Source organism: Aotus nancymaae, unplaced genomic scaffold (genome assembly GCF_030222135.1).
Source record: "Aotus nancymaae isolate 86718 unplaced genomic scaffold, 86718_ANA_hifiasm-v0.15.2.pri h1tg000025l, whole genome shotgun sequence".
NCBI classification, from domain to species: Eukaryota; Metazoa; Chordata; class Mammalia; order Primates; family Aotidae; genus Aotus; species Aotus nancymaae.
This window is the reverse complement of record NW_026988438.1, coordinates 1,846,700-1,858,738: the sequence shown is the minus strand read 5'-3', so window position 1 is coordinate 1,858,738 and position 12,039 is coordinate 1,846,700. Positions and strand designations below refer to the sequence as shown.

Sequence of the window (12,039 nt, the reverse complement as noted above, 5' to 3'; positions counted from 1 at the left end):
AAAGTGTTTTATAAAGTGTTTTCTGGTTAAAAGTGCTTTGTAAAGACAATGCCAAAAGAATTTGCTGATAAATCAGATGTGACCATGAAATAGAGAGAAGAACATAGAATTACACCAACATGGCTCGGCGTGGTGGCTCACACCTGTAATCCTAGCACTTCGGGAGGCCAAGGCGGGTGGATTGAGAGGTCAAGAGATAGAGACCATCCTGACCAACATGGTGAAACTCTGTCTCTACTAAAAAAAATACAAAAATTAGCTGGGCGTGGTGCATGAGCCTGTAGTCCCAGCTACTCAGGAGGCTGAGGCAGAAGAATTGCTTGAACCCGGGAGGCGGAGGTTGCAGTGAGCCAAGATCGCGCCACTGCACTCCAGCCTGGCGCCTGGCGACAAAACAAGATTATGTCTCAAAAAAAAAAAAACTACACCAACATTGTTAGCCTGACAACTGCAACAGTGGATTTACCACTAAACGAGAGGGAGAAAAAAATAAAGAGATGCCACATTTGCCAGGGGAGTGAGTAGGCAAAATCCAGTGTGAGATCCCATTAAATATAAAAATGGCCATTAGTAAACTTTTGAATATGATGGACAAGAGTTCAGAAAGAAGGACTATACAAAAATATGCATTTCAAAGTCACTGACATGTAGATGACACTTAAAACCATGAAAATGGAGTAGAATGAAAAGAGAAGAGATCTAAGAACAGATACTCAGAAGACTTACACAGCCAAAAGACTGAGAAAGGCCAAAAACATAGGGGAAAAAGCAACAACAAACTCTGGTGTGCTAACAAGCCAAGTAAAGAAGAAGTGTTTTAAGAAAGAAAATGAAGGCTGGGTGTGATGCAGTAAACCCAGGACTTTGGGAGGCCAAGGCAGGAGGATCACCTGAAGTCAGGAGTTCGAGACCAGCCTGGTCAACATGGTGAAACCCCATCTCTACTAAAAATACAAAACTTAGCTGCGCATCATGGTGGGTGCCTGGAATCCCAGCTACTTGGGAGGCTGAGGCGGGATAATTGCTTGAGCCTAAGAGGCGGATGTTGCAATGAGCTGAGATCATGCCACTGCACTCCAGCTTGGCTGCCAGAGTGAGACTTAGTCGAAAAGAAAAAAGAAGAGGAAAAGGAAATGATAAACTGTGTCAAGCATTTCATATAGGTACAAAACAAAAATAAAGAATCTAAGAACTGACCATAAGAATCAGGATTATTCTCTTTGACATAGAAAAGTTTATTGGAGGAGTTCAAGAAAGAAAAAGAGAAAATGTAGACAGCCAACAGTTAAAAAAAAAAAAAAAGTTTTGCTGTAAAGAAATAAGAGGAGAAAAGAGAGCCGCCTAAAATGGAATGCAAGATTAATGACTTGTTTCATCTTTTTAAGATGAAAGAGATAATGACAAAGGTGTATGATAATAAGAATGATCATATAAAGAGTGAAAATTTGATTATATATAGAGAGAATATAAAATTGTCAAAGCAATAAAATGAAATTGTCTAGAAGGAGTTGGTTACAGTGCGCAAGTAAAGGAGTTGCTTTAGCTAGATACATGGATATTTTATCCACAGTAACAGAAGAAAATGTAAAATACACATGCATAGATACAAGATATGAATGTATATGACAATAGGACGTTATGAAACATCTCTTTTGATTCTTTCAATTTTTCCAGTGGAGTACTAAGGTCATGAGCTAAGAGAAAAGATGTGAAAAAAAGTATGTTAACTGAAAGTTAAGGAAGTATAAAAGAGTTTGTCAGGGTGGGGCACATAACAGAACAGAAAAAATTTAATGATTTCAAGGCATGAGTAAGGGCACAAATGAGATTAGTGCGCATGAATTTCAAATGAGATTAGTGTAGGTTTCTCTTTTTTCATCAGCCACATTCACCTGCTTAAAAACAGGAATGGAGTACACAGATATGTTGGATTTAACCAGTGCTGTGGTATCAACAAGCTAATAAAGTGAAAGAGGTAACGAAGTACAGGATGTTGTGGAAGGATTAATAACTATAACTGTAAATAAAATTTAAACTAAGCAAAACAGGAAGAGCGGGCTGTGAAAAGGTAATCAACTTAGGATGTTAGCTATTTTCAACAAAAAGCCAGATAACTGAATACTGTAAAAGTATAGGACTATGTAAAAAGATGCATTACATGGAGGGGATAAATTATACAGTGAAAATTGACTTCTAATTAGAAATAATAAAGGCAAGAGGAAAATAAAACAATTTTTAAAGTACTGAAAGAAAAAAAAAGTTTACAGCAATTCTACATCAATGAAATATCCCCCAAACTTTGCAGTAAATAAAAATATTTTCAGAGAATAGAAAGCTCAGAGAATCTGTCACAAGAAAATTGGCAATACACGGAATCCTAAAGAAAGTTCTTCAAATGAATAAAAATGACAACAAAACTAAAATTTGTACCAACAAAAAATAATGAAGAATACTGAAAATACTGAATAAATGTATGGATGTAAAAGGTTTTTTTTCTGTTCTTTATTTCTTTAAAAAAAGGTGTTTAATGCAAAAATTAATACAGCACTGTGGAATAAATTATGCATGTAGATGTAAAATATGCCATGAAAAAGAACAAAGGACGGGGGTTAATTAAAATTATGCTATAGCAAGGTTTTTCATATTTCATGTGAGGTGATAAAATACTGCCTCTAGGCATATGATGACAGGTTAAAGAGGACACAAATTCCTAGAGCAACCACTAAAATAATGGTAATAGTAATAAGGAATCTCTGGAAAGTCATTAAAATAAATAGAATACAGGAATACCTTGTTTCAATTCCACTGTGCTTTATTGTGACACTTCACACTGTGTTTTTAAACAAACTGAAGGTTTGTGGCAACTCTGTGTCCAGAAACCCTTATCAGCATAATTCTTCCAACATATGCTCATGTCATGTGCATATTGACATTTTAACAATTTTCAGAATATTTCATACGTTTTCATTATTATTATATCTACTATGGTGACCACTGATCATAGATATTATTATGGTTTCAGTACACTACAAACCATACTCATTTAAGATGACAAAATTAATTGATAAACTGTTTTGTGTATTCTGACTGTTTCAACAACTGACCATTCCTGTCTCTCTCCCTCAGGTAGATCCTCCCTATTAACTGAGACACAACAATATTGAAATTAAACCAATGAATAGCCCTGCAATGGATTCTAAGTGTTCAAGCCCAAGGAAGAGCCACATGTCTTTCACTTTCAATCAAAAGCTAGAAATGAATAAGCTTAGCCAGGAAAATGTGTCAAAAGCCAAGACTGAAAGCTTGGTCTCCTGCACTAAACAATTATCCAATAAGAGAATGAAAAAAACAAAAACAAAAACAGAAAAAGTTCTTCAGGGAAATTAACAGTGCTGCTCCAGTGAACAGATGAATGATAAATGTGAAGAACACTTATGAGTGATACAGAGAAAGTATTAGTGGTAAAGGATAAAAGATCACACAATTCTTTTGTATACAGACCTAGTCGTGAGAATGCTAAATCATATGGTAACAATTTTCAGAAGAACCCCCAAACTGTTTTCCAAAGTATCTGCACCATTTTACATTCCACCAATAGTGCACAAAAGAATTGAAAACAGGATCATAAAGGGATATTTGTGTAATCATGATTGTAGTATTCACAGAAGCCAAAAGGTGGAAGTAAGAGTCTCCAAGAGTCACAGTATTCCTAGGCTTAGGGATCGAACTACTGCTGAAATAGCCATAGTGACCACAGGCTTAGGTTCTAACTTTCAATCCCTTCTGACTTCATGAAAAGCCCTCTCAAGAAGGATGGTACAAATAAGTCCGGATTGAGAAGATTAAAATAAAAATTTAACTCTTCAATGTCCAGACACTAATGAACGTCCACAAACACAAGCACCAAGAGCATCCAGGAAAACATGACCTCAAGAAACTAAATAAGACGCCAGTGACCACTCTAGAAGTAAAGGAGATATGTGACCTTTTAGACAAGAAATACAAAAGAGCTGTTTTGAGGAAGCTTGAAGAACTTCAAGATAACACAGAGAAGGAATTCAGAATTCTACTGAGAAATTTAACAGACACTGAAGGGAAAATCAAATAAACTCTAGAACTGAAAAATTCAACTGACAAACTGAAAAATTCATCAGTGTATCTTAACAGCAGAATTGGTCCAACAGAAGGAAGAACTAAGCTAAGACAGGCTATACAAAAATACACACAGAAAAAAGAATCTGAAAAAAATTAAGCATGCCCACGAGATCTAGAAAACGGTGTCATAAGGGCAAATCTATGATTTATTGGCCTTAATGAGGATGTAAAGAAAGAGACCAGGTTAAAAGTTTATTCAAAGAAATAATAAAGAACTTTTCAAATCCAGAAAAAGATATGAATATCCAAGTATAAGAAGGTCAAAAAACACCAAGAAAATTCAAACGAGATCACCAAAAGCATGTAAGAATTAAACTCTCAAAGGTCAAGGATACATAAAGAATCCTAAAGTCTGCAAAAAAAAAAAAAAAAAGAAAAAAAGAAAGAAACAGCAGCAGGAAATAACATATAAAGGAGCTCTGATACATCTGGCAGCAAACATCTAAGCATAAACCTTACAGGCCAGGAAGGAGTAGGATCATTCAATATATTCTAAGTGCTAAAGGAAAAAAATGTCTTTCAACCTAAAATATCATATCCTCCAAATTTATTTGTCAACTCTGAAGGAGAAATAAAGTCTTAGCCAGACAAACAAAAGCTAAGGGATTTCATCAACAGCAGACCAGTTTTACTAGAAATGCTAAAGGGAGTTTTTCAATCTGAGAGAAAAGCATGTTAACGAGCAATAAGAAATCATCTGAAGGTATAAAACTCATTGACAATACTAAGTACACAGACAAATACAGAATAACACTGTAATTGTGGTATATGACCACTCATATCCTTAGTAAGATGACTAAAAGACAAGTCAACAAAAAATAACTGATAAATTTAGTAAAGCTGCAAGATACAAAACCAACATACAAAAATCAATAGCACTTTCCACAAGACAACAGTGAATAATTTGAAAAAAGAAACAAGAAAGTAATCTCATTTAAAATAGCTACAAATAGAAAAAACAAAATACCTAAGAATAAACTTAACCAATGAAGTAAAAGATGTCTACAAGGAAAACTGTAAAACACTGATAAAAGAAATTGAAGAAGACACAAAAAATGTAAAGATGCTCCATGTTCATGGATTGGAAGAATTAATATTGCTAAAATGTCCATATTACAAAAAGCGATCTGCAAATTCAAAGCAACCTACATATCAAAATACCAATAACTTTCTTCACAGAAATAGAAAAAATAATATCAAAATGTATTTATATGTGGAACCACAGAAGACCCAGAATAGCCAAAGCAATCCTAAGCAAAAAAGAACAAAGCTGAAGACATCACATTATCTGACTTCAAATTATACTACAGAGCTACAGTTACCATAACAGAGGGTACGCACTGGCATAAAAAATACACATAAACTAATGGAACAGAATAGAGAAGACGGATATAAACCCACACATTCAAAGTAAATTTATTTTTCACAAATGTGCCAAAACACACAAACTGGGGCGGTGGGGGGGGGGGGCAGTCACTTTAATAAATGGTGCTGAGAAAACTGGATATCCATATGCAGAAGAAACTAGACCCCTATCTCTCAGCATATAAAAAAAAAACAAATAAAATGGATTAAAGACTTTATTCTAAGATGTGAAACTATAAAACTACTAGAAGAAAACAGTAGAGAAACAATTCATGACATTGGTCTGGGCAAAAATTTCTTACATCAGACCTCAAAAGCATAGGGAACCAAAGCAATAATGTACAAATGGGATCACATCAAGCTAAAAGCCTTCTGCACAGCAAAGGAAATGATCAACAAAGTGAAGACACAATCCACAGAATAGGAGAAAATATTTGCAAGCTACCTATCTGACAAAGAAATGATAACCAGAATATATGAGGCACTCAAACAACTCAATAGGAAAAACAAAATCCCATTAAAAATGGGCAAAAATCTGAATAGACATTTCTCAAAAGATAACATATAAATGGCAAACAGGTTATTAAAAAATGCTCAACAGCACTTATCATCATAGAAATATAAGTTAAAACTACAATGACATTTTATTTCACTCCAGTTAAAATGGCTTTTATCCAAAAGAGAAGCAATAACAAGTGCTGTTAAGTATGTAAAGAAATGGATAAAGAAAACAGGGTACATACACAAAGCAGATTATCATTCAGCCAAAAAAAATAAATGAAAAAGAATCAAATATTGACTGAAGGACATTATGTTAAGTCGAATTGACCATGCACAGTAGGCCAAACGTGGGAACTAAAAACAAAACAAAGAGAACTCATGGAGACAGAGTGTCAAATGTTTCTTTACCAGAGGGTGGGAAGGGAAATAAAGAAAGAATAATTAATAGGTACAAAACACAGAAAGAGTAAGGTCTACCATTCAGTAGCATGACAGGGTGGCTACAGTTAACAATACTTTATTGCACATTTCAAAATAGCTAAAGGAGTGGACTGGAATGTTCCTAAGCAAAGAAGTGCTAAGTGCTAGATGTGATGGATATGCCAATTATCCTGATTTGAACATTACAAATTGTACGCTTATATCAAAATATCACATACCCATAAATATTTACAACACTTATGTATCCATAATTTTTAAAAATTAAAAACTTGTTAACAAATTTTTTTAAAAATATAGCCACAAATTTGCTTTTTATCACTTTAGAATAACTTCTTAGAGCTGAATTCCTAGCCAAAGTAGACTCATTTTTTTATATTTTTAATTGTGTACCTACGCATATTTTTAAAGCTCTTATAGTGCCTAATACAAACTCTAAGTTCACAAAGAAAAAGAATCAAGTTCCATGGTCTCCAGGAAAGGCTCTAGGAATACACAATTAATAACTCAATTTTTGTCTGCAGGTACCACAGTCTGGTCAAAGGGTAAACTTTGCAACAACGACAATAATAAAACAAGGGCAGCCAGGTACAATGGCTCACATCTGTATGTAATCCCAGCACTTTGGGAGGCCAAGGCAGGCAGACTGCTTGAGCTAGGAGTTCATGACCGGTCAGGGCTATACAGCAAAACCCTGTCTCTACCAAGAGTACAAAAAATTAGCCGGATGTGGTGGTGCAAGCCTGTGGTCCCAGCTACTCGGGAGGTTGAAGTGGGAGGATCACTTGAGCCAGGGAGGCAGAGGCTGCAGTGAGCCAAGACTGCACCACTGAGCTCTGGCCTGGGTGAAAGAGTGAGATTTCATCTCAAAAATAAATAAATAAAAATAAAGTAAAAATATAAAACAATGGCAAGTCTGACAATGCCTAAGGGAAATAAATCAAAGAACAAGTAATTCTTTCTTAAGAAAGCTAGACAGAGTTAAAGGAAGACAAAAGTAGACAAGAAATCCCATATTTAAGAAAACAAATCAAAGATCTAGAAGTAGATATCAAAGAATTCCCTGCAGGCAGCCCATTTACAACTCTTCCTTGACCATGAGTTTATTAAGGAGAAGTGTATGTTATAAAGAAAAAAAATAGGGCTTGTGAACTTAGTAATCACTTACTCTTTGATACGTCCGACAGGAGAAAACTCTTAACTACTACAGACACTAAGCAACTTACAGAAACATCTAGAACACAGATTCTCTGATTCTCATTCTACTGTTCTGTCCTCCATATATCCCCCATTATACAGTATAAAATGTCAGTTAAATGTCAAGTAGTTCAAATCCCAAGTTGTATTTAAAATGAAATAGCAGCCATTAAAAATACTCATCATTTATACATACAGGTATTAAAATATTATATATTTTTTAAAGAAACAGTAGTAGCACCATAACTGCAAAGAAGATAATCCACAAAATTCTTAAAGAGAATGTGGCCAACACAGTCAAAATATAAGCAAATAAAACACTGGAAATACAGAGATTACTTCAGAAACATTTTTGCTTAATTTCTTTTATGAATTATTGCTTAAACACCTTATCTCCAAACTGTACTTTTACATTTAAAAAATTATTTCTGGCTGGGCGTGGTGGCTCACGCCTGTAATCTCAACACTTTGGGAGGCCAAGGTGGGTAGATCATGAGGTCAGGAGTTGAAGACCAGCTTGGTTGATCAAGATGATGAAAGCCCATCTGTACTAAAAATACAAAACTTAGCCGGGTGCAGTGGCAGGTGCCTGTAATCCCAGCTGCTCGGAGGCTGAGGCAGGAGAACTGCTTGAACCTGGTGGGTAGAGGCTGCAGTGAGCCAAGATTGTGCCACTGCACTCTAGCCTGGGTAACAGAGTGAGACTCTGTCTCAAAAAATATATATATATATATTTTTTAATAAAATATATATTTATAAAAAATATATATATTTATAAAAAATATATATATGTATATATATTTCTATTTAATATTTTATATATATTTATATATATACATATATGTTTATTTAATATATGTATTAAATAAATACATATATATATATTTCTAAAACAGAGTTGTAATTTTAAAATGCACTTACCATCCATATTACATACTGATTAATATAATCAGGATCACTGAGTTGATTTATTAATGGAAGTAGAATTCCTCGTGCAAGGATTTCCTGAAAAAATAAAATTAAAAAATTTAATGCATTTCTCAAATCAATAGCATAATATAAATATTCTAACACAATGCTGTCACTTAAGTATGACATATATGAAAGCAAAACTTGATAACCAGCACAATCTTATTTTTAAAAAAATGAACTACTATGCCTCAGTCTAGATAAATGAGATAAAGTTACCTATATCAACTTGGACACATCTCCAGTAACAACTGTGGAGTGAAATAAAGCACAATGATAGCTCTAGTATGTTAGCATTGATGTCAATTTTAAAAAGACAAAATATGAGACTAAAAATGTTTATGGATTCATTTATCTTTATTAATAGTATAGAAACAGAAAAGAAAAGGAAATGATACACACTGATTTTACAATTGTTACCTCAAGCAAAGAAACAGAGAAACTACAGTACATTATCAACACTGGTTAAATCTAAATGGTTGTAACATAAATGTCTACTGTATTATTCTCTATGCTGTTCTGTGTTTGAATACTTTCCTAATAAACATTTTTAAAATAATAGATATGTTAATTGACTCAACATGATCTAGAATATACCTTCCCATTCTCCACAGTTGTTTATGCTCCTATGTATTAATATTCTGCCCTTCCTTTAAAAACTGACTGCAGAATCAATGATCCTATTAAATAAATCTTGATGATTCCAACAGAAACGTGCTTGAAATACTCATGCCCTGTATCTACAACATTTACCACTTGATATTTTCTCTGTAATTATATGTCTTATATTTTTCTTTTTTGAGACGGAGTCTCACTCTGTCACCCAGGCTGGAGTGTAGTGGTGTGATCTTGGCTCACTGCAACTTCTGCCTCCCAGGTTCAAGTGATTCTCCTGCCTCAGCCTCCTGAGTAGCTGGGATTACAGGCATGCACCACCATGCCCAGCTAATTTTTGTATTTTCAGTAGAGATGGGGTTTCCCCATGTTGGTCAGGGTAGTCTCAAACTCCTGATCTCATGATCCACCTGCCTCAGCCTCCCAAAGTCCTGAGATTACATCATGAGCCACTGCACCCAGCTGTCTTATGTTTTTCTAATAGACTGCAAGTATCTTAGAACCCTTTATATGAGTGGAACTGGTCAACTTACCTATTGAATTATTTATCCTCAAAAATATTTACCTTCCTCATCCCATCTTCTCTAGGTCACTGTTTTAAATACAGCAGACATTTGATAAATGAATAAAAAACAAACTAACTAGCTAAGAATCTAGTACTGTTTCTATAAATACAATGTTTTTACCTGGTGTTACCTTTTATTCTTTAGTGCCAGGAACATATAAATTTATGAAACCTAATTTCTCAAAGAACACTGGGGAGGTTAAATAACAACAAGCTTAACAGGATGTTTCAGTAAAGGATCAATTTATTTTTTCTTCCCAGATCTCTAATTTATTTGGGCCATTTACTGGTGTAAGTTCATAGAAGGTGGTCTTTATTTTCAGTAAGCTGTACAAGTCTCTTCTGTAAGCTGTGCAAGCCTGCCAACGATTACCCCCATGATGAATCAGTATTTCCAAAGAGCACGAATAGGGCACCAGTAATTTTTTGAAATGCCTTTGCAAACACTTTACAGTCCCAAATGACAAAAAATGGCTTCATTCAAGATTACTTTTAGTCTCTAACTTCTTTAAAACTGTATTTATGTATGTAATTCCTTCATTCAAATTAATTGTCTGGCCATGTGTTCAAATTTCAAAATGTACATTGTTAGGAGAAAATTGACACACACACACACACACACACACACACACACACACAATTTTTCCACTGTTTATTTTCAAAAGAAGAAAAAACATCTGGGGAAAATTTTTGATTAAATTTTGTGTTTCTTATTAGTTGGTGCAATTAGTTGATTTGTATTAGAAAACTTCTAATCTGTCGCATTAAAGGGTTTGGTTAGTCAAGGGCTAATCACATGACTCAGTCTCCTAGTGAGAGCTCTACATATTCCAAGAAAGTTGCCACTTCCACGTAATTCCCACTTTAAGCTCTCAACTTTACAGCACCCTCTGTCAAACATCTGGACTAAAAGATACAAAGTCATTGAAGCCATATCTTTAAAGGAATAAAACACAGTAATGGCAAGAAAGTAGAGGCAATAAACAGCAATTATGTCAAGTACTGTGACTTACACAATCTATACAAAGTATCCATACAAAGAAAATGAAAACGCTTTCATCTGTTATTTAATTGAAACAAAAGTATCTTTTGAGGAATCTTAGAATAACTGACAAAGAAAGAGATAAAGGAAAAAAAAACTGACTTGCTGAATGCATGGTCTGCAATTATCCTCACTCAATTAAATTCAACCATAATGAAATGAAATATTGGCCTAAAAGAGGAATATATTAAAAGAAATACGTACTTATTACAATCCTACTTATTTTAATAACCTCATGTAATAAGGCAGATTTTCATTCATGGCTCCTAGGAGTCAACTTAATCCTCAAGAAGCTGCAGTAAGGCAGGGCGCAGTGACTCACGCCTGTAATCCCAGCGCTTTCGGAGGGTGAGGCAGGCAGATCACCTGAAGTCAGGAGTTGAGATCAGCATGACCAATATGGAGAAACCCCAATTCTACTAAAAATAAAAAATTAGCCCGGTGTGGTGGCGGATGCCTGTAATCCCAGCTACTCGGGAGGCTGAGGCAGGAGAATCACTTGAACCCAGGAGGCAGAGCTTGCGGTGAGCCAAGATCGTGCCATTGCACTCCAGCCTGGGCAACAGGAGCAAAACTCCATCTCAAAAAAAAAGCTATAGTAGCATGTGCATCACAGCCTGCAAGAGGGTAAATGCATTTCCTTTTGCATTAAAACTGATTGACTGAGCACCTGCTATGTACCAGGTATTATGTTAAGAACTAAGTATATAATTATGATAAATACAGATATAGTATCTGTCCTCATTAGATTTACAATTAATCTTGGAGAAAGAGGTATCAAATAAGTAAACACAACAACCAAATTACCATCTTCAAATATGGTAAACGCTATGAAGGAAAACAAGTGGATAATATCTATAATAACAGGGAATTATAAGGGGGCTTTAGACTGGGTGGTCAGGGAGGGCATCTCTAAGGAAGTAACATGAAGTGAGACATGAAGAATGAATGCAATTTAGCTGACAGAGTAAGAGGAATCATTCTTAACAGAGGAAAAAAGCACATTAGACAGGTAGGGAGGAAAATGGCACTTGTGGGGGGAAATGCCAGTCTGGCTGGAGTATCCTTGACCAAACGTAGACTCCTCTGAATCCTCTAACCATTTACGCCTTAACCTTTGGGTTTCCATGTCTGTTCATTTATTCATCGCACTTTTAACAAGAACTCTATCAAGTGGGTTTAGCCAGAACTC

At 35.0% G+C, this 12,039-nt stretch overlaps 1 protein-coding gene across 5 annotated transcripts in view; it reads right to left on the bottom strand.

Moving 5' to 3' along the window:
- SNX13 (sorting nexin 13) overlaps positions 1 to 12,039 on the bottom strand; it is a 133,698-nt gene that overhangs the window by 54,375 nt on the left and 67,284 nt on the right. For all 5 annotated transcript variants that reach the window (XM_021674181.2, XM_012450686.2, XM_012450687.2 and 2 more), the window contains one exon: positions 8,578 to 8,661. In XM_021674181.2, the coding sequence (XP_021529856.1) occupies positions 8,578 to 8,661 (84 nt within the window). The remainder of the gene's footprint in view (positions 1 to 8,577; positions 8,662 to 12,039) is intronic.